General features: G+C 37.8%; 1 protein-coding gene across 5 annotated transcripts in view; it reads right to left on the bottom strand.

Moving 5' to 3' along the window:
* ANGPT1 (angiopoietin 1) overlaps positions 1 to 17255 on the bottom strand; it is a 162668-nt gene extending 145413 nt beyond the window's left edge. Inside the window, exons 1-3 of one of the 5 annotated variants that reach the window (XM_086880392.1) lie at positions 16910 to 17255; positions 2910 to 3172; positions 1296 to 1404 (exon numbers count right to left, since the gene is read on the bottom strand). In XM_086880392.1, the coding sequence (XP_086736518.1) occupies positions 1296 to 1373 (78 nt within the window). In that variant the 5' untranslated portion in view covers positions 1374 to 1404; positions 2910 to 3172; positions 16910 to 17255. Of the gene's footprint in view, positions 1 to 1295; positions 1405 to 2909; positions 3676 to 16909 lie in introns of those variants that run through there. The other 4 variants (XM_086880398.1, XM_086880407.1, XM_086880414.1 and 1 more) reach the window with 4 other exon arrangements.
* Positions 17256 to 23025: the final 5770 nt, after the last annotated feature.

Genomic DNA, 23025 nt, shown 5'->3' with positions numbered 1-23025 from the left:
AATATACACTGAGTGCATCGATACTGTAAGTTCAGCAAGCCAACAGCAACTTCCTAAGCAAGACATGATGATAACATTTCATGTAACTCCTCTTTGGCAATACTTAGACACTGCAACTAAATACCAAACAGTGTCACGTGAGCCAGTCAGTTACTGCAAGAAAGAAAATGTGATGAACTGTTTGTTTTGAACTTCAATATAAACATATTGCAGAAATGAAACCCAAGCTTAAACAATGGGGAAAGTTATCCGGTATTAAAATAAACAGTTCTAGGAAAATCTCTAAAAATGTTTACCAAATCATCTTCTTCCGCATAGTTTCTGAACAGAGCATTTTGCCATGTCCCTGGTTTGTCAACCAGCCCTAGTTACACTGATTATAGATATGCAAATTATAATGGACAAGGCTGGGCCTTAATTGCCTATAACTGGCTCCCCAAGCAAGGGTATTTTTATTTACAATCAAGCTTGCAGATCATCAAAGAAGCAATTTTGCATTAAGAAAACAAAACTAATTTTTTACAGAAAAGTATACTTGTTTTGCTTCTAGAAATCTGATAGTTTGGATATTAAATAAAAATTTTAAATTAAAATTTAAGCAAGCCATGATTCTTACAAAATTCATCAACAGGAGAGCATTTGTGCTGAGAAAATAATTCACTTTGACAAACATTGGTTATGTAAATTTTTATTAAAAGTTATATATATTACCTGAATCAACAAACATAGCTCCTTTATGTAAGTGAAACTATTTATAAAATTCTTAAACATTATTTCAATTATAAGTATTCTCCTCCAATAAAAGACCTGCAACTGTTAATTATTCTTTAGTTCATTCACAGCAGGTGCATTGTAAAATGCTGTCTAGTGTAGAAAGTTTAGGGGGGTGGAATATAAATGCAGAGTACAAAAATGAGATGTGAGATACCTACATAATATATTCATTACACTTGAGCATTATGCATGTTTTGAAAGGAAATGGGTTATGGCTGAGATGCTTTGTAGTGGCAACAGCAACAAAGCAAATTCAGTATTCAGAGATGCTATAAAGGAGCTGCATCAGCCTCATTTGTTCAGAGTGAGACATGGTCCTTCACACAGAGAAACAGGTCCTTTCATTCCAAGGAAAACTGACACATGGGGATACATGCATAATCCCAGTTTTATGCTAACCCCTGGGAGCAGGGCATTGGGGGCTGGGAGGGAAAGGAGGAGGGGAATAGCTCTGCTATCAGCCAGTTTTACAATCATTGCAGAATAGTCCTAATATAAACACTTTTCACTGGGCTTCCTACCTGTTTAATCACTTCCCTCCAAAGTGTGAGAGGACTAACCCTCAGACATTCACACTCCAGAGACTCATATTTCCTCATGTTCAGTGAAACAGTGATCTTAGTTCAGTCTCTAGTGGACAAACACAGAATAAGTCTTAGAAACATGATTCAGCAGGCAATTTCCTCAAGTAAAATCATATGTGTATAAAAACAGAAAACAACTTTCCTCTTTTTATTGCTTATCTCAGCCTGCCAAGGCACAGTAAAATAATTTCTTTTTCTCTACGTAAAACATCCACTTATTTCCAGCCCCATATTCCCCAAGGCAGATTAAGACATTAAAAAATGAAGGAAGTAGTCTAAAAATTAAATGCTTGGTTATATTTTCCACACAGAATCTTTTCTCTCTTGCATATGCAAGAGAAAAATAATTTACAAAAAAAATCAGGAAATCCTCTATAAGAATTCTAGTAGATATGCTTTTTAACATATTCATGTCTTATATACTGTCCGGATGAAACAAAACCTGTGAATGAGATAGGTTAACATCAGCTATGCTAATATGAAGTTTTAGTCCAGAGAGTAGAGTCTTCATTAGTGATTATTGATGTTCATTCTTATCATGAACTTGTGTTGGAATTAAATGATGTATCTCTGTAATGGATACATACAGCAGCTTTCTTGTACCAGATTATATGCTTAATTGCATCACTCAATTGTGCAATTTTCTAAGTTTTGCCAGGTCAAAATGGCAGCATATGAATGGGAATATCACAAATAGCTACACCCAGACTGTTTATTTATTTTAACTGGTCAGCTACTCCAAAGCATTTTCTTTATCAAAGTATGGACAACATCTGTGCAAGGTATGCAATTTTACACACATGAGTAATCATGCTAAGGTGACTGGGACTGCTCATATGAGTGAAATTATTCACATATTTAAGCCTATCAGACCCAAACTTCATAAAAATAATTGCTTCTATTAAGTTACTGCAACACCTTGAAAGCCATTTTCCCCTTTCTAGGAAAGAATGCACGTATATAAACACAAATTGAAGCAGGCTATTTCAAGACCAGTCTATTCAACATGGTTAAAAATGTTTACTGTGAAGTTTCAGAAGTGTGAATGCCTATATATTTTCCTGCTTCTTTCCAGCAATCAGCGGGGTAGAACAGTATTACAGGATCTGCTTATGGAGGAGCAATGATATTCTTAACCCAGTGCCATTAAATGCTGATTTTTTAAAATGCTCCCTTTTGCAGTCACAGTAGCAGGTATCCTGACATCTGAGCTGAGTCTGTGAACTATAAGTAGAGCTTATAAGAACTTGGTAAGTTCTGTCAATAGAGTCTCTGGAGGATTTTTGTGTTCTCTGACTCACATGCATCCACAGTTTCTTGAAAAAAAGTTTCAAGAAATCACATCTTTCAGTAAAGTGAAGAAAATTCAGGTCCCAAAAGCAATGTCACTAGGAAGGGCGCACTCTGGCTAAAACATTTCTCTCCTACACAGCCAAGAACTATATCAATCCTTATTACTTCTGTTCTCATAGAAACTAATGAAAACTTTGAACAGCATAAACATCTCCCCAAAAAAAACATTTAGTGAGAAATGAAAAAAGAAACACTTACTTTTTGCAGCCACTGAGTGTAATTTTCCATCACATGCTCCAGATGTTGCAGTTTCTGGGAAGAGAAATCCTGTTCCACGTGAGGAGCATCTCTCTGAAGAGCATTTGTGTTGTACTGGTCTGTCGTGCTTTCACGACAGTTCCCGTCCTGTTCTGGCAGAATGAAAGTATAGGTGCACTGCCCATGCTGAACCCGGTTAAATCTTCTCCCACTGGCTTCTGGACCCCGACGCTGGTTAGTACAGCCTACAAGAGCAAGAATCACTGCCAGGAAAGCAAAGGAAAAGAAAACTGACATGTTATTATTACTTTCCTTTCCTGCTTTAAGAAAAACTTTTTCTTCCTCTTTCTTTAAATTTGTTCTTAATTTCCCTTAAAGTCTTTGGAAAAAAGAGTGGAGCAGCACTTTAACAATCAAGCTTGGATAAACTGGTTTGTTTTTTTTAATTTCACTGTGAGGATAGCTTCCTTAGTTAAAATTGGGAATATTTATTGCATAGTAGCTAAGATTTATTGTTTCCTCTCTGTTACAGTCCAGCATGTAGCCTGCTTTAGTCAGCTGCATATGCATATCCCAGTTTCTTTCCCCTACACTATCTGCTGCAGAACTGCTATTTTCTCTCAGGCTTCAGTGAGTTTTATTAAGGTTGCACTTTCAAGCCAAGCTGGAAGCAAGCAGCCTTTCACAAGATGACTTGACAGGAATGCGTGTATGAGTGCGCCCCTATGCTAAGGATGGCTGATGGCTCAGTACAGAGGGATCATCTTACAAACTGCCTGGATGCATGACCTCAATCATGCATGTCTGCCCAGCCCCTGCTGCATACAACTGCTGGGGGCTTTGGGCAAATTCACGTCAGTTTAATAAGTAAGTCAGTCCACCTTAATACACTTCATATGTTCGCACTGACCTATTAAAATGTAGATAAAGTGTAGAAGTTTGTTGTAATCCCTCTGTAAATATACAAAGCACTGAAATTAAAAATACTTTCAGTTCTGCTCTGCTCTGTATCTATTAAAGAATTCTAGGTCAGGCGAATGACACAGGAAAAAAAGTTAAGTTTAACCCTCACTACGTTTATCTAATTTTCTAAGACAGTTGTGTTTCCTTAACAGTTTTCAGAGAGCTGTTTTACATCATATATTGAAATTAGAGTTGCCAAATAGAAATTGCGAAAGGCCGTTCAGAAGGGTAATAGTTTTCTGTGTTCAGTATCTAAACTAAGGTAGCTAATTAAAAACCAATGAGGGATGGTGATTGAAGTATTCCAGATTATCTTCTGTGTCTTCTGCATAGTTATCACATACACAACAACAATTTGCGAGTCTATATGGGCTATACAGGCACCCCTTGTTACATGTGGAAACTACCTCTGGGGCAACTTCCTCATATAAGAATGAGAAATAATATGACTGTGGAAACTGCTTAAGAAACTATCTTAAATAATGTCTTTGGTATTTATTAGAAACAAATAAAAAAAAATGCAGATTATAAACAGGACTGGAATATTCATGAAATTCAGAGGAATTTGGATATGAGTATCTGTACTAGTATTTGCTGTTGTTAAATAAATATCAGCCAAAACTAACGTGGAGCACTTTGCACAATATTTCCCATGAAAGCAAGCAGTCCTCTAAATAGCAATAGTGCATCACTAAAAAAACATCAAGAAGACCTACTTGCACAAATACTGAGTGCAAGCAACTTCAGTGCTCATGTAATTGTGACCTGTATCACAACTACGATGTCATTCTAAAAGAGCTGCCTGGAATATTTAGCCAGGCATCTGACCTGCTCCCATGCAAGCTATTCCTACTCAAACTACAAAACATCTTGTATCTGGAAAGAAACCACTGCATTTGAACCAAGAAGTAATATTCCCTACAATAAAATAGAAAAAATGAGAAATTCATGTTTCTCTATATTTTTTTTTTATATCCAATGTGTAGAGAGAGAGAAAATAGGGAAGAATACAAAGAAAAAAGCAAAGCATCAATGCTAATGTTGATTTGAGCAAAATCAGTATATCCTTCTACCTCTGCACAGTTCAGGCCAACTTAGCATTTGTTTTTCTGTTTCTGAGAACCAACTTCTTTGTTCGTTTTCTTCCCCTCATACAGGACTTCCCATAATCCACTACCAGAACTAATGCTGCCGTGGTTTATTACACATTACATTATGTGTAATAATGAAATACATTATGAAATGTATTTCGAAGATATTTGCTCATCTAAGGTCAGAGATGAAAAGGGAAGAAAACTTTAGGATCAGACACTGAGCTGAAGGGTTAGCAAAAAAGCAGCTATTCCCTCTGAGGCAAAGCAAAAATACCAGAGCACAAACATAGCAACAATACATGCTTTTCTTGTAAGTAAAAAAGAGTTCTTTATGAAAGGGCTTCAGAGAAGCTGAAAGAGGGATAGCAAAGGTGGGTGTACAAAGGCTTCCTAGATTTTTAGTTGATATTTTCAAATATGAACACACATCTACACAAATGCCTCATTCATGTTCTGCAGAGCATTTAAGCATCAGATTTATTCACATGCAAATGTGGAAAAGTGAAATTGCAAATTTACAACTGATGTTTTTCAGATGAGGATTTCACAGAAGAGCTGGCTCATTTTGTTGCTGTTATGTGGCCCCTTCCTGATGGCTTGAGGTGGCTTCTCCTTCCCCTTCTGTCCCCTTCTTCCTCAGGGTTAACAGCCATCAAGACCTTTAAGAACCATGCAGAGTTACCAGGCATCTTTGACATTTGCTTGTTTGTCTCCATCTTAGTTCCCTACCACAGCACCTGCCTCTCAGACCCTTACTCCAGGCCCCAAATGGATTAGGATTAGATTAGGGACAATGTGTCAGGTGGCACAGCAGGGAGATGTGGCAGAGCATCTCCTACCAGCACATTGCACTAAGGCTTCTCTACTAAAGAGAATCAACTCCCTCCACACATGCACAATCTGCATCTGAGGTGTGGGAGTAGTGCCTCTGGGACATCTTGTGTGTCCAAACACATGAGGTCTCTTGCAGAGGCAAGGAAGGGATGGCAGGAGCCTGGTGGAAGCCCAGGAACCATTCCATCACTCCTAGTTTGCAGCCTTTCTAGCCCGGTGGGAGGCACAGGGACTCACAAATTGTGATGGGATGCACTTAAATATTTTCAAGGCCTCCTTGAAATGGCAGCAGCTTTGTTGGCTACATAGAAACTCAGCAAGCTTTAGAGCTGCTCTGGCTGACCCCAGAGTCAGAACAATTCATCAGGGTCCCTAACTAGAATTGCAGGCATTCCCAGTCCTGTAACACAGGGACCAGCAAGGTCAGCTTGCTGTTTTCCCAAACACACAGCAAGTCATGTTTATCAACACTCTGAACCAACCAGGCCAGGTTCAGTTTATACTCCTCCCTGACACATTCATGGTTTCCTGCATATACAGAAAGAAGTGCAACAACCAATACTGAAAAAATCTTTTATCCAGATCTACAGATTATTCCATTTAATTCCACACTGCAATTTTATAAAGAATTCCATTTTATCTAAGGACAACAGATTCAGAAATAAGTTTTCATTTTCTGAAGTTCCTAATTCCAATTAAAGAGTTTTCTTTTTATTTTCAAAAACAAACCAATCAACCAGCCAAATAAAACATATTGCTCAAGAATTTCAGTGGTTTGATGTCTTATACCTGATTTGATAAATGTACAGTTTATTATTCCACTACCATGTGATCTATGTGACACGTCCCAGCTTTGCAAGAACTGAAACTTTCTGTGAGATGAAGAAAAAAATAGTTCTCACAGTTCAGTCAAAGTCACTGTGGGTATTTCTGCAGGATCTTACATTATATCCTAGAGATAAAATCTAAATGATTTGCCCAGGATTGCACAGTTGCTCAACCAGAAACTGAGTAGGGATGTGTTTAAAAGGTTCTTTATTTTCCTAAGACCACTTCCTCCATCACAATGATTAGTTTCATATTCCTTGAACTTTTCCTTCTGTGTAACAGGGAAGGGATGGATCTAGAGGCTTCCTTCCCAGACAATGCAAAGTCTCAAATCCATCATTTATTTAATAGCTATGCAAAATACTGTAGCTCAATATGTAATCAATTCTACAAGGCAAAATAAATGAGAATTCAATATCCAGATAAAGGTTACATTCACATGATTCCTACATATCTAGAATTAATGCAATTTAGTGGCTTTTGCCAATACATATGTATGCTCAGAGTTCAATTATAAATTCTGGGAAACCAAAATCTATTTCTCTATCTTTACACTTCTGCTGCAATACGTGTTATTGCTGCAGATGAGTTGCAATAAGGTTTCATCATGTCACACAGAGTACCTGGAATTACTCCAACTCAGCTTCCTTGGTGTGTATGGAAAATCAGTGCAGAATGGCTTCTGAGTATAGGTATAATGAGCAAGACTTTCTCTCTCAGTAAACCAACAATAGAACACAAAATATTTATTCTTAGTGTAGCACATTCCAAGGAACCTCATTCTACATATATAAATTCTAGCAAATGAAATGGGATCTAAAATCTCATAACCCTGACTGGTTATGTGCTAATGCTTCTCCAGTTACTTCAGAGGAGATGGCCCCACTTATTTGTAGCACATAATACCTGTATGTTTCATTTCCTTGCTCTCCAGGGAAAAAGCAAGTAATCATCTCAGATAAATTTTTCCTCAGGACTGAAGTTTGTATAGTCACATGTGCATACTTAAGGCATGATCCCACAAAATGCTGCTTGCCAGATTCTGCCTTCAAAGGAACACAGTGATGGGTGCCCAGTCATGCTGCAGCCCAGCTCAGCTCTCCTAGCATTCAGTTTCACACCTGAGAGCAAATAAACAGCTGTGAGCATTAACACTGGCAAAAAGCAGCTTTTAGAAGAAGATGGTGGTGTACAGAAACATCTGTGCTCTGGCTTATGCTGTACAACCTGTATGAATTTTGTCTCACTCAGAAGGTTTATTGGATTATTTCCAATATGACAGCAGATGAGAGAGGTAGATGTTTCCTAAAATATTATTCAAATGACGTGGGTAAATCAAGTTGTTCTTACATTCATAAGCAATCTTTGAGTTTATGCATGTAGAGACAAAGCACAAAGATTACTTCTGTTGAATTTGCTCTCATTCCCTGGGGAAGGAGGTAATGTTACAAGCATCTTCTTCTTATCTGTTTAGGGTAAATTTTGTCCCTTATTTTCAAAATTTCTGGACACTTGGGTTATTTTCAAAGACCAGCCCCCAACACTATCAAAGAGGAGGATACACAGTAATGGAACACAGTGAGTATGATGTTTCTGTTTCAAAAGGATAGAAATAATCAAAATGCCTGATGAAAAGACCAACAGTGATCTTCCCGTGTAAAACCTAGGCAAAATCCAAAACTGCCTGGTTTTAAAAGAAAGTTATTTTGTATGCCTACAGGCATTTCAGCCCTATCATGTGAATGTGCCTTCTGTTGCAAATTAATTGAAAGTGAACTTTGCTGGAAATTATTTATCAGTAGTGTTGTTTGGTTGAATGATTTACTATGAATTATCTCTGTGTCTTAATACTCACCAGAGAAAATATAGGGGACAAAAAGCAATCCATTGGTGCGTTACTGTCAGTTCCTGACTTAATTTAACATGTAGCCTCAAGAGCAGTGCTACATGAGCATCTGTTCTTGAAGTCACAAAGCAGGAACCACAATAGTGTGATTTGCCTATGAAAGGAATAATTACAGTCCCCTAGTCAAGTGTAAATGAAAAAGATTATTCCAAATACTGGTAAAAGTTGAACACTTAATAACAAAAACACACTGACATTTCTTCAGACTCTATGGACTAGCAAATTAACATCTTTCCTTTGGAGTCTTAACTCAAATTCTTAAGATTACAGTCCAACCCTAATGGAAACCAATATTCCGATTCAGGTTCTTAAAAAGCCTTGTTTCTGAGAACTAGATATATAATTGTTAGAGACACAGGACAAAATATTGGTTACAAAATCTCTCACATTTTTCATAGAAGAAATTTGAGTTCTACCCACCCTTCCTGAGTAGAATGCTCTTGTGAGCTCAATCTTTCTGTCCTATCAGAAAGTCTTTTCCTCACAGGCTTCTCTATAGCTCAGATCTTTGAACTCAGCAACTGGAGCAAAGAGAGAAATGATGCCACTGACAAGGATGGTCAGAGCCATTTGGAGGTGAGCCCCAGATATAAATCCTTCTACTGCCTGATATGGAGAGAGGCAGAAATCAGACTCTGGTCTTTTTGGATTTGTATATTCATAGCAAAACATGAGTTCATAATCTGATTTCTTCTGCTGGCTGACACATATCAGCCAGACTCCCTATCAACATAATGACACCCTGAGCCACCAACTGCAAAAGTCAGTCTCTGCTGTTCTGTGATATATTTAAAATTAAAATGTAAAACATTCTCTTTCACATAGAAAAGGATGTAAATCCAGGTCAATTCTCAGTATTTATGTTCTACAAAAATATAACTATTTGGCTAAAGTACATGTAGAAAGAATATAGCCCTACTACTTGAAAGATAGATAGGTTTTTCTGATAAGAATGCTTTTCTAAAATTTTTACCGAGAATAGACTTAGATAAAATAATCCACAGGAAATTAATTTTATTTCATATAATGCTGTGGTAGAAGTTATGAGCATCAACTTTTTCTCTTGAGATTTTGTGGAGCTCTGATTAACTTCTACATACTTCTTGAAAAAAGCCTGCAAATCAAAGGGACTAGAAAAAAAATGGCCTGGAAGAGATGTAGTCTATACATCAAGAGGCAAAGACGAAAAAGCTGCAGAGAATGTACCAAATCTTCATTTTACAAGTTTCTGTGAAAAGTCTGGTATTATCGCTTTCCTAGAACAATCATATCACATCTTCTGCATTCAGTCAAAAGAATGAAACTCATCCTTCAACAAGCTAATAGTTAATTATGAGGGTGAAATACCTATCTTTTGATTTAGCTGTAAACTGGGAAAACAGGTTTAAGAGTTTGGATTGCTATTCTTATTTGAGTTCAAGTTTAAAACAGTTTTTTTAGACGTCTATTTAAAAGGAGAATGTGACAAATGTAATGATGTTTCCAAAACGTATTTCATTTTAAATGAGAAACTGAGTCCCAAGAGTGAGCAATCTCAATTTTGAGCTTTTAGGATTCTCACCCGTATTTTATTTTTCATGAATGGCAACATTCAACTCCATGCGTTCTTTCAGCATTCATCCAACTTAGCTTAACTTTTTGGCCAGAGTTTGACTCTAACAGGAGCAGGAGAGGCCAATAGCAATGATAATTACCCAATGCAAGCAGCCCAGTTTTCCCAGTTTTCCAGCACTCAGGATCACCTCTCTGGTACTTGTTCTGGAGAGGATAAATTGTATGAAAGGAAGCAGAGAGCAGAACATGAACAATATAAATGCTTTTGGCATGAACAATAGCAAGATTTATAGCATAGGTAACCTAGCTTGGAAGCTACAGAATTCCCAGCTGAGAGGAAACACTTTAAATGCAGTAAATGTAACAAACCCAAAAAAATGGACAAAGTTCTTCTAAAACCTGGTGAAAGACAACGTAAAGTTGCATTTCAGTTGAAACTATAGGAAATATAAGCTCTCCATGGCTATGTCAACCTATCACAGGTCTGACAAGCTCAGATTTTGCAAAAAATGAATCCTTAAAATCTTACTGTTTCCTCTGAAAGAGAGTCAGAATGTTGAGTTCTTTCTCCTACCAGACCAATTGATTATATATCTGTATTACTACATGTATTTTCAGGAATTATTAAGTCAAATACTGATGGAATACTTTGATAGCAAGACTACCATATTGGACTTCCACCTATCTAGGTCCTTGCAGTCCCTAAAACCATGGCAGCTTCCTTATATTCAGCCTATTTATTCACTCATTCACAGTAGCTGAGAGTTAGGCACTGGGTGACAGATATAGCAGAGAAAATGGCAGAATAAGTCACCAGGAATCCGAGGTATAAGAGGTAAATAAACAGCAGTGCAACCATGGAAAGGGAGAGGCACAGAGAGACAGTCTGGAATTAGGAATTGCAAGTATTTCTTATTTAAGAAGGTGATTTATAAATAAAATACCTTTTATATTTTATAGTGTACTTTTCTCGTCACCTATTAAACCTATTATTTATTTTTGCAAACAGCTTCTGGTTTCACATTCCATATGTGTATATGAGGCAGAGACTTGGCTTTCTGTGCGACATTCTGGCAGCATCCCCATAATACCAAAATTCATCATTAACTAACTAGAAACCTCAATCAACCGGTTGAAATTATTTTAAGAGACCAGTCAGCTTCTTCCCAACTGTACATGTCATTTTTAATTAGGAAACAAGAAGCCAGACAACACAAATAAATAGCAGTGAGGCAAGAGGCTAGCTATGGTTTGTGAGCACTTTCCATGGAATCGCACCAACAAGGCACGCCAGCTGCACCGCACTAAATAGCCTCACTGCATCCACGTGTCACATGTCTTGGATGAAATATAGGACACACTCATCCTATACTTAGACAGCAAGCTGTCATAATTTTATGTGGGAGAAGCATTTATCAAAAAATGGCTCTGATTAATTGGCCTGCTAGATTCAAGTCATTAATAGAAGTCAGAGACAGTATTTTTGAACAGAGTTGGAAAACAGAGACAGGAATCCATGTCCTGGGGACTAGGGTACTCCTAGTACTGAGGCGCAGGCATTGTACTGCATATCGCTACCCAGCCCCGTGGTGCAGATGTCCCCATGTCACACTGCAGTCACAGGGAAGAAGTGCTACCTTCCCATCAGAGGTTCTCTCTAGTCCTTTTGTACAACCTGCTCTGGCACATGTGCCCAATGTTGGGTGTAAAACTCACTCCACAGGATGCTGTAGCATTGTGGTTCCCTGCAGAAAGCAGGCAGAGCCACTAGCAGGTGGCCATAATAAAGATCCTATGCTTCTATTCACACTGAAATTCTCAAAATGCCCAATCAGTATAGCTGTAAAAATGGAGAAAATGGAACTACAAATACCTTTCATTTCCTCTAATGCCACTCATCATATAAATACTCTAGCAACTGTATTGAATACAAACATGTTTAAAAGTATTACGAGATTTGCAGCCAGTTCTTCAGCCACTTCCGTGAACACAGTACAGTGACACCTGTGACACCCCAGAAATACTTCTTCTGCTGATGTATCCTTTGGAAAATCATCTTTGAAAAATGAGCACCAGAGCCTGGACTATGGCCTCAGGAACATGTGTGCTTAGGCATCAGATCACTGGAACACCAGTAGCCTGAACTTTGAACCTCGCAGCTCATATTATACGAATAGAACACAAAATGATTTGAAGTACAATATTTAAAAATGAATGGGTTTTTTTTCTCTGTGTACAGCACTTACTGTACATCTCACATACATTAATCCAGGGTACTCAAATGACCCCATGCCTCCAATTGTATGTAACTCAAAGATGAACTCTTGGTTCACTTTGGTCATCATAAACCCATCAGCACACTACTAGACATTTAACTTCTGTATGCCAATAAAAATGTTGTTTAAACTGTTAACTGCCTGTTTAAAACAGTAATTAATCCCCAAGATCAACACCTTCAAAATTACTGCCACAGGGCATAGATAAATATTAACCTTGGCTATTAGGGAGTGTTGGGCTCGTGACCTAGAAAGGGATCACTCTTGGTAGTTTAGGGTTTTCTCCCCTGGTTTGCCATTGAGATGTGGTATAATTTTTAGAATAAAAAAATGTCAAAAAGACTATTCTATTCTTAGCATCCTTGATGTAACCTTCTTGCAGTTAGAAAACCCCACACTCTGAGTAAGAAGGTTACATCAAGGATGCTAAAAATAGAATAGCCTTTTTGACATTTTTTTCTTCTAATTCTATAATTCTTCTAAGAATTATACAACATCTCAACACCTGTATCTTCTAAAAGGATGAGCATCAGCAGATACCCACTGAACATTTATCAGCCATACATGACGAGGTAGGTCCCAGAGCAAGAGCCAGGTTTTGGGCACTGAGTTAATTTGAGCTGTAACTGCTGAAACAAGAGAGAGGAGGCAGAGAAGAAACACAGTAAGCAGGAGAGTATATAGGTCTGTACCCAAGTATTACTGTTGGTAAAGTACTTTAAATTCCTTGTATAAAAGGTAAAAAAAACCCCAGGTGTTTATATAACATCATCTATTCAGCCATTTCAGTAATTTATAGAACACTTATTGTACTTTATTGTACCTTATAAAAAGCGCAGTCTGGCCAATAATATTTTTGATATAAAAAATCATTATTTTAAAACAAGTGGCTAAATGAGGACATTTTGATTTAACCATCAAAATTCTAAGTACATCTTTGAATATGTAAACCAGATACAAGCAAGCCAGGCTCTGTGGATTTTTTTTGCATGATACAATCTTGTTCTTTAGATTCTGAAGTTTATAAAAGAAATATCCCGTACACAGATTTTTCATCTGCCCTAGTTTCACGTCCAAGTCTGAAGTGCCATGAACTCAGGTCCCCTTTACTCCCTACCCAACATGACACTATATAAGTGGCTGGGACCACTAATTAGGTATGAAATGTAATGTGCAGTGACATCTGATGTGGCTCTGCCTACTCTATCCTTAATTTATCTGCTTCAGCAAGTTCTCTATTGCTCACTTGGTATTTTTAAATAACTTTTTTTGATAAATACGGAACCAGCACTCTGAATGCTGCCATAGGCAATATGCAAGTATAAACTCACCATTCCTAAAATATACTTTAAGGTAGTTGGACATGCAAAGCAAAGCTGCACATCTGAAGGCACCCTCTGTGCAAGCCTCTGGAGGCAGGGAGGCTGTCAGGCTTTGTCTAGTACAGTGAAGACAGTCAGAAAGGAATTGAGGAATGCTGGGGAAGTTGTAATTGTCACTATTATGTTGCCATCATACTGTTCTTCTTGCTTTTTTGAAATAAATTACACATACCAGTTATGCTTTGCTGGGGCCTGTCAAAGTGTGAGGGATATATAAGCATTAGGAGGTACCACTTTTTCTTCCCTGTGCTGTTCATGAGAGAAAGAAAACCCACATCACACTTCCAAAATTTCTGTAGCAGACATTATCAATAAATTATATTTTGAAAATTGTTTTGTGCTTTCTATTTCTATCCTACCTGTGACAGACAAGATTTTCTATTTTCAACAGCATAAGAAAAGTCCAGAAGACTTGAAAGGGATCATAAGCAAATATAAGTCAGAGCAGAAGTGATATTACATACACTAAAGCAAGGCAATCTCTCAATCCATAAAATGTGAAGGAAACAAGACATCATCATAGTTAATATTTTCATTAAATTGTTACTTAACATTATCCCATTCTCTCTGTTTTCTGAAAGACTTTCATAGTCTAAACTTCTTTTCCTCAGCCTGTCTCAGTTTATCTTTCTGTCATAGCATTTACCAGAATTGGGTCCTACGAAGTATATCATTCCAAAAAGTCCAGGACCTTTTGAAGAAACAGGGAATCTAAAACATGAAGAAGCACAGGAATATTTGCTTATAGACTCTTAACCAAAAAGTAAACTCTTCCCCTAATACTTTTTATCGTGTTTTTTCAACTACTACACGATTAAAACATTTAGCTGAGAATATCATGCAAAGATGAGAAGTGACTTAACTTTAGCATAGAGATTAGACAAAACAAAGAAAAGTTGAACTCAGTAGACAGAACAGTACTGATGGGAATATTTCAGCTGCATGATATAAAAAACTCAGTTCAGACTGTGATCCACATCATTTTCAGAAAGACAACCATATGGTATCCAGACAGCTATCAATCTGCTCTGAGTCATTATTCAGACAAACCATAGTGATGCAAGGTGCTTGAGCAGCAAGTTTGAAGCTGCCTGTACTAAATAGTTCAGAATGCCTTGGCAACATGGGCTGCTGCAAATAATTGGATCTTCCTCTGCACACTGACAAAATTTCATGACAAGTTCAAGATTTTGGTCCATTTGACTCACGCGTTGTATGAATATCACCCAAGATATCTAACTGATCTACTAAAGATCATGGGTGATAAATGTCTTCAAGTGTCAGAGAACTCAAAAGAAAAAGACCATCTTTTCAAGGAAAGAAGCCGGTTGCTTGGGTTCAGATGTAATGTACCTTACAGGTTTCTAATTCCAGATGGAAGGCACATTTCTCTACAAAGTATTTAAGCAACATAAATACATGCAAGGCCCTTCTCTTTGTGTTTTGGTTTTATTTTCTTTGGGTTGAGGAATTTTTTGTTTGTTGGTTTGGGACATTTTCTTGTTTGCTTGTTATGCTTTAAAACCTACTTATTTGTCAAAAGCCCTGTGCAAATTCTACTTATATGTCACAAAAGCAGAACACAAGTATCATGATTCCCCAGTCTAAGCAATGATGTGGAACATGCTTTAAGATGATGGGGAACGTGCCTTAAGAAAGGAGAAAGAAACAGCTAAGAGAAAGGAAATATTACTAGGCTGTGATTTTTCGATAGGTTCTGTTATAATCAACTAGTGTATTTTCATATACATAAATATTTCTTCAGATGAGCAAAAAATAGAAGTGTTAGATGGAATTGGAGGTCAGGAAGCTACTGGGAACTTGGGGTGAGATTCATGTCTAATCTCCCATTGGTGGGAGACTTCTACTGGTGGGGGTTTATAACAGGAGAAGAGGGTTTGTGGAAGTATGCTGCCTGTGCATATCAGCATCTCTATATGCAGATGAATCTTATAACAAAGTAGTTCTCACTATTGCTAAATCACTAGCACCCTTTTTTTTCAGAAGGGTAAAAGAAAACTGAAGTGACAACATGATGCTTGTGGGTACTTCAGCCTAGAAAAAAAAAATGTTGTTTTGTCATACAAGAGTCTACCTTATCTCTTTTCTAAGCAATAAACAGAAGTTTTGAGCTAAATTGATTATGATGGCAAAAACATTATTTGAATCCAAACAAAAAGAAAAATTCAACAACAGAAAGGTACAGTCCATTGTTTATCTCTTCAGCTTCATGCTACTGCTCTATATTTAGGGACTGCTCTGATTTAATAAAATTGATTTTGCTGTGCTGCTAACCAAAGGATGAAGATCACCCATGATGGGACCTCTTTCACAGATTCTACTACTAGTAAAAAAAGTCATTAAGTAGTTCAAAACTTAAAGGTAGGTTAGCTGCATTTAAGCAGATACAAAATTGAACTAGATACTCATACAATATTTTTCATGTTCATGTAAGATTTAAGTGATGCAGTGCAGGCATATTTATAATTTCACTCTTGAAAAAAAACCAAAACAACAAAAATCCTCAGAATTAAATCCCCTCTAGAATATCCATCCTTGTAGAAGCAGCTACTTCAAAAATCATTCATTTTGGTTCCCATGCACTTATGTATACAGGCTTTTGGAATATGTTTCAAACCAAAGGAAGTCCCAGTCACTGCAGCAAAAAGTCTAGATTGTCAGAAGCTAGTTTGATCTCTACAGCACTGTCACTAGTACGTTTTTGCTATGTACTTGAATCATAGAATCGCTCAGGTTGGAAAAACCTCTAGGAACCCAAAATTATCCCCGCACTGCCAAGTCCACCTCTAAAGCAGGTCCCTGAGCGCCCTGTCCACATGTCTTTTCTACACAGCCAGGGATGGTGGCTCAGCCACTTCCCGGGGAAGCCTATTCCAATGTTTGACAGTACTTTCAGTGCAAAAAGTTTACCTAGCATCTAATCTAAACCTCCACTGGTGCAACATGAAACCATTTCCTCTCATTCTGTTTCTTGTTACCTGGGAGAAGAAACTGAGCCCCACCTCTCTGCAACCTCCGTTCAGGTAGTTGTAGAGAGCAATAAGATCCCCTTTGAACCTGCTTTTCTCCAGACTAACCACCCCCAGCTCCCTCAGCCACTCCCTATGAGACCTGAAATAGATGTTTGAAATTCCTGTTATACCCTGATCCAAGAAGCGGGGGGTGTTCGTCGGTTTGTTTAGCGATGTTAGAAGGACAGTGGGAGCGACTCTTTCCCACGGTGTGAGCAGCTGCTAGGGCCGATGAGGCGCCGATAGGGCTGATTATTTCCCGATAACGCTGATTATTTGCCGACAGAGCTGGTTATTTCCCGATAGGGCGGGTTATTTGCCGATAACGCTGGTTATTTGCCGATAGGGCTGGTTATTTGCGGATAACCCTGGTCATTTGCCGCCTTTCCCCCCGCGCCTCCAGGCCCCGCCGCGGCCCCAGCGAGCCCGGCGCTGAGGGCGGAGCGCGGGCGCCCCCTGCCGGCCGCTCCCCGCACTGCCGGGGGACGGGAGGGGCCGAGCCCGGCTGTGAGGGCGGACCCGGCACAGCCGCGGCAACCCGCGCTAGATCTTCATCGCCGCCGTGGCGAGACCCTGCGTTTCAATGCAGAGGGTTTGCTGACGGTGTTTTGAGATGCTCCATAGAACCCACAGTTTCTGCAGTCCAGCTAACCACGTCTGCCGCCTGCAAATGCAGCTGCGCCGGCAGAAGAGTGAGAAGGCGGGGCACAGGCCAGGCTGGCCGCGGGCAAGGAGGCAGAGGGCCCGTCCCATGCTCAGCCCTTCCTTCAATAAATGTAGTAAGTGTGCCCTAGGGTATACTTCTCACGAGGCCAATTTCTGACTAGCTGAAAGTATCACTAGCAAATCACTGGTAAAAATATATCCTTTTAGTGACCTGAAGAGCGCATAGGAAATTAATCCTTTCTTTCGCTGCATATTTTCCGTAATTTGCTCTCATTTTCTAACCAAAGTTTAAAAAAAGGAACAGAGGTTTATATTCAGGTTGCCACTGAAACCTACATGTTGGCATGTAACTCATTGAAGTTTTCTACATGTAATTGCCAACTGAGAGATACTACTGATTGAAATGGCTACCCTGGAACAAGACGCCCAGAGAATCTATAGATGCCCCAACCCTGAAATTGTTCCAGATCAGGCTGGATGGGGCTTTGAGCAACCTAATCTAGTGGAAGATATCATTGACCATGGAAGAGATGTTGGAACTAGATGATCTTTTAGGTCCAATCTTCTCAACACAATCTGTGATTCTCTGAAATTCTGTAAAGTTTCCCTCTTCAGTTATTTTCACACTATTACATACTTCATTTTCAAAAGTATTTCAACTATTGTTCCCTCCACAGCATTCAAAACATAAAATTTTTTGAATGTTCAAATTAATCATTGTATCAGAATGTGATTACATTATTTGAGGCTGTCTTAGTAGACATATTCTTCATAAATGAAGAGAAAAAAACAACTAAGCTTCTCACTCAGTCCAGGCAATGTCATATTTTCTGGCATTAGCAAAGGCTTTTGTGTTAAAAATGCCCTGCACAAATGATAAATTTGCTTCACAGCAGGGGTTAGATCTTGAAGTCATTAAAGTTAATGAAAATTTTTCCATTAAACTAAGATTTTGCCTAAAAATATTTATGCTACTTTCTCAGTGACTCTCTGACTGTACAATCTTACAACACACTCCACTGCAGCCTTGGTAAAAGGATCTGGGCTTGGACCCAAGCCTCGATCCCTTATCAGACTAATTCTTCTTGTTTCAGTCAGCTGTAAACAATTGATACCATCACTGAAAAGTGCAAGAAATCTGTTATAAATAATATTATCTGTCCTTGGAGAAATGTCATTCTCTCCTTTACACATAACGCTGACCTATATGTAATCTTAAACTCCGTGTAGCGACATTAGCATTTCAGAGTGCTCAAAACTCAGAACCCATACTGCTGTGTGTGGTGTATGACAAAGACATGCAGTCCCCTCCTTCCTAAGGAAAGGAATGTCTCAAGCTCCAGTTCTGAGGCACCATACGCCTACACATGTCACCAGTGAAGGCACACAAGGTGCGGGATGTTTGCGAACAAGAACTGGCCCACACAGACAGATTGCTTCAGACTGGCTGAAAGTAGTTGAGCAACAGCAGAGAACTCTTAAAGTCCTTACAGTTTTACAATGGCAGCATTCATGCACATTTGTACAGCATTCTGCTGTGGCTTCTTTATTCTTGTAATTTGCACAAAGATTCAAAAACCTTTTATCTACAATGGTTTGTATTTTCTATCAGGTGCAAAATGAAACAAAATTAGTCACTGAGAGCAAAAGCAGAAACTGGGTAAATTATATTTAGATATTTATGACCTGGTAGCTTTAAAACTGAATGAGTGAGCAATGCTTGAGTGAGCAATGGTGCTGGTGCCAATGTAAATTTGCACCACCAAAATCTTCACAAATACGAGCGAGAGAGGAAGTGTGTGTCTGAAGGGTATGGGTATGAATCAGTCTATGCCAGTATTATTTGTTATGCAAAACATAATAAATACCAAGGTCCACTTGCATGGCAAATGATTTCAAATCTTTCATAGTAATTTAGAAGAGAAAGTAAACAACAATTTGGACCGATATAGTATGAAGGGGTCATAAGGAAGAATGAAACTCTACTTCTATAGTATAGGCTACCGCTCTTCTGACACTTAGTTCTGTGCATTTATCATAGAACCATAGAATATGCTGATCCTCCTGCCATTTCCTGGAGTCCTGTCACTTGTCTCAAGAATAAAGAGATTGCTACCTGCCTCTCCTCTTCCCCTCATGTGGAAGTTGTAGCTGCTATGAGGTCTCTCCTCAGTCTTCTCCAGGCTAAACAGACAAAGTGATCTCAGCTTCTCTTCATACAGCTTCCCCTCACAGCCCTTCATCATCCTTGCAGCCCTCCTTTGGACACTCCCTGAGAGTTTAATGTCTTTCTTATATTGTGGTACCCAAAACTGCACAAAGAATGCAAAGTCAGGGCATTTACCCAACTTTAGTGATATGATCAACATATAGAGTGTTAAAAAGCAGAACTAGAAGGTAATCATAATTTAAATGTGTGTTTACTTCTTGCAGTCTAAAATAGCATAGTCCCCCATATGTGACAAACATGAAAAAAATACTTTTTAGAAGTTCAAGATATAATGAAGGCAATTAAAAAGCCGCGAACTATAAGTATGAAATAGAAAAAGAAAAAGTGCAAAGGAGACAAGGAATTATTTTTAAAATTTTTATTCAATTCCAACTAATTTTTATAAGATTTCTTGAATCCTCAATGTTATCGTGTTTAGGTTATGTCAAATGGATCTATTGTATGTGCCAATGCAAGAATGGATTCCCTCATGGTCATTGTGTGTGTAGGACACAGCTGTCACAGCGAAAGAAATTATATAGTGGTTTTAAAAATGTATCTTCTTCTCATTAAATATAAGCCTTGAAAATCACAAATATACATATTTACTACTTTCACACATTATATTTTACTATTTATATTTTTATGAAGGTCAGACTGTATATTGTTAAACAGGCTAGCTTACAACATTTGACATACTGGCATATTTAAAAAGTTGATTCTTTAATAGTGCTATCTGCAAAACATTTATAAGAAACCAGAATTTTGAGTACCAACTTCTCTATAAAACTGGATTTTCTAAAAAAGAAGGAAAGATTACATAAAGTGTTTAAATATTTAAATTGTAAGCTTTCAATTTTCATGTTTTTCTAACACTTGTATGCATGTGGTCATGTATACAACATGTAAGACCACAGACAAACAGACTTGTGTGAAAGAACTATTAATATATAGAGTAGCCCTGAGAAACTACTTGAAAAAAACAAAAAGTCAGTGATAACTTCACTTTCATTTTCACCCTTGTGTTAAAGTCAGGGGTATTTTGTAAAATAAATGATTGAATTACTAAAAAAAAAGCTTTGATTATTTGCATGCCGCTATGGTTGCTTTGTTTCTCAGTTTCTTTGTTAGGGAGGTAGAACTGATCACCTGGATCATCACAGGAATTTCTTTATTTGAAAGAAGGGAGGTAAGTACCATATGTATTTTTTAAAGCATCCAAAACCAAACATCAAAACTGTCTTCTCTAATTACATTCTTTCAAACACATTTGGTCTGAGAAGTAGCTAGTACACAGTCTGGTTTTATATATATATATATGTGTATATATATATATATATATATATATATATATATATATATGTCTATATCTGTCATTTATTCAAACATAAAAAGATACATATGCAAATATGTATCTATAAAGTGGGGTATGATATATAATGGTATTTTATTTATATAGTTGCCTATGTACAGTGGAGGTACAGATATAAGTGCTTTGGCTTTGCATCTCTGTGGATTTGCATGGCTTGTTGCTTGTGATTTCTGCAGCTTGTTCTTGAACGCCTCTCTCAGGAGGCAGGGGACAGTTTCACATCCCTTTCAGAAGCAGCCTTTAGTGAAGACCAAATCTCAAGTGGAGCTACAGAACACTTGTGCCCCCCCAACCCCTCATTCTGCCTGGTAACACCTGTAGGCTGTGCATCCTGAACCAGCTAGCACCCAGTTTAGAGCGTTTTGGAACATTCTGCAAGCACTGTTTGCAGTTCCAATAGAAGCCAACAGTTCAGCTTTCTCTTGTTTTCTTTATTGAGGCTCTTGGTAAAAGAAGGATATTCCTGGTGTTGGAATTCCAGAACTAATATTTAATTCACTCAGAGCAGAAACTTTTTTTTTTTTTTTTCATGAAGAGCAATTTGTTTTAGTATTTTAATTTGTTTAAATTGTTATAAATATATTGTATACAAAGTCAATGAAGACATATCTGGCTTTCCATTAATAACAGGAGCAGTGACAATGACACCTTAATATATAATGTCAAAGACCTATAGCATTATCTCAAATAATTTCATTAAAAGTTGAATTTTTCCTACACAATTAACAAGACATTATTTTAGTGACCAGCACAGTTTATCATAATCAGATTCTCCAACAATGTTATAGTATTGTGTATGTGCGTGACATTTTTAAATAACAGAATAAGTGCTAAATGCTTACTAGATTAGTTATATGTATATATTAAAATAAATGCATAAATTGATGTGTGAATTATTTTTAAGGACTGATATGTAGCAGCTTGAAAGTCTTCCTTAAAGAGATATTTCTGTAAAATTTTGAGTGACTGAATAGTTTGAGAGAGTTAGTCTGCCGACAAATACTTCGGAATTTAAGGGAGGCTATAATTGTTAGCTAAGATATCTGCTGAAAATTGGTTAAGCATCCAGTGATTAGAACTCTTTGAGGTCTACGTGTAAGTGCTCAGTGTGAGTATTGCTCTTCTGAGTTACAGAGCCTTGGTACATTTGTGATAACCCCTTACCAGGGAGATTTTCACTTTACTAAACCTGAAGTCGATTAATTGAAAACTTTCAAGGCCTGACATATAGATTAGAAATATACCAGACCTCGGCCTAATGTCTCACTGAAAACATTTAATTGTGACACATTATTGTGATCTTCTGGCCATTCTATGATTATAGCAGCAATAAGGACCCTGTGCCTTTTCTGCCAGGGCCTCAAGAAAGTCAGTAAGCAGGAGGCTTTTTCTTCATGTTTTTTCAATGTTACTTATTAGAAGAAAACAATAAACTCTCTAATAAACCAAGGAGAACTATTTAGAATTGATAACATATATACTTTCAGAAAAAAACTTTGCTATTTCTGTGCAGCTAATGGGAGACATAAGCCTTAGCAGGAGCTTGAGCAGGACACAATGGCTACATGCAGTTTCCCTCTCCACACCATTAAGTGTTTAAAGGCTTTCAGTCTTGAAACAAAGACACGAAAATTTTGAAGTAAAAAAACACAAGTTTATTTTTTAACTTGTGCATAGGAACACAGAATTTCAATGTCCAGGTACTGCTCCAGGACTACAGAAAGGAGGATCTGGGAGGCTGTACTGAATAGAGAAATTTTTCTATGTAGCTGTTCCAGACAGGAATGAATTTTTAAGGACTAGAAGTACTGTATCAGCACAAATTAAAACAAGACTTTTCACATTCTGGATATCACAAGCAATCTAAAGTTAAGGGTAGATTTAGCAGGATGAGGAGTCTACCCTTCAAAAGTAAATCAGGATTTACCTTTCCTGGTAAATCAGGAAAGCTAATCATAAATGGTATCTGCTGTTTGCATATTTGCTTCTGCTAAATAAGT

Source organism: Cyanistes caeruleus, chromosome 1, assembly GCF_971803275.1.
Source record: "Cyanistes caeruleus chromosome 1, bCyaCae1.hap1.1, whole genome shotgun sequence".
In the NCBI taxonomy this organism is placed as follows: Eukaryota; Metazoa; Chordata; class Aves; order Passeriformes; family Paridae; genus Cyanistes; species Cyanistes caeruleus.
This window is presented reverse-complemented; position numbering and strand designations above follow the sequence as displayed.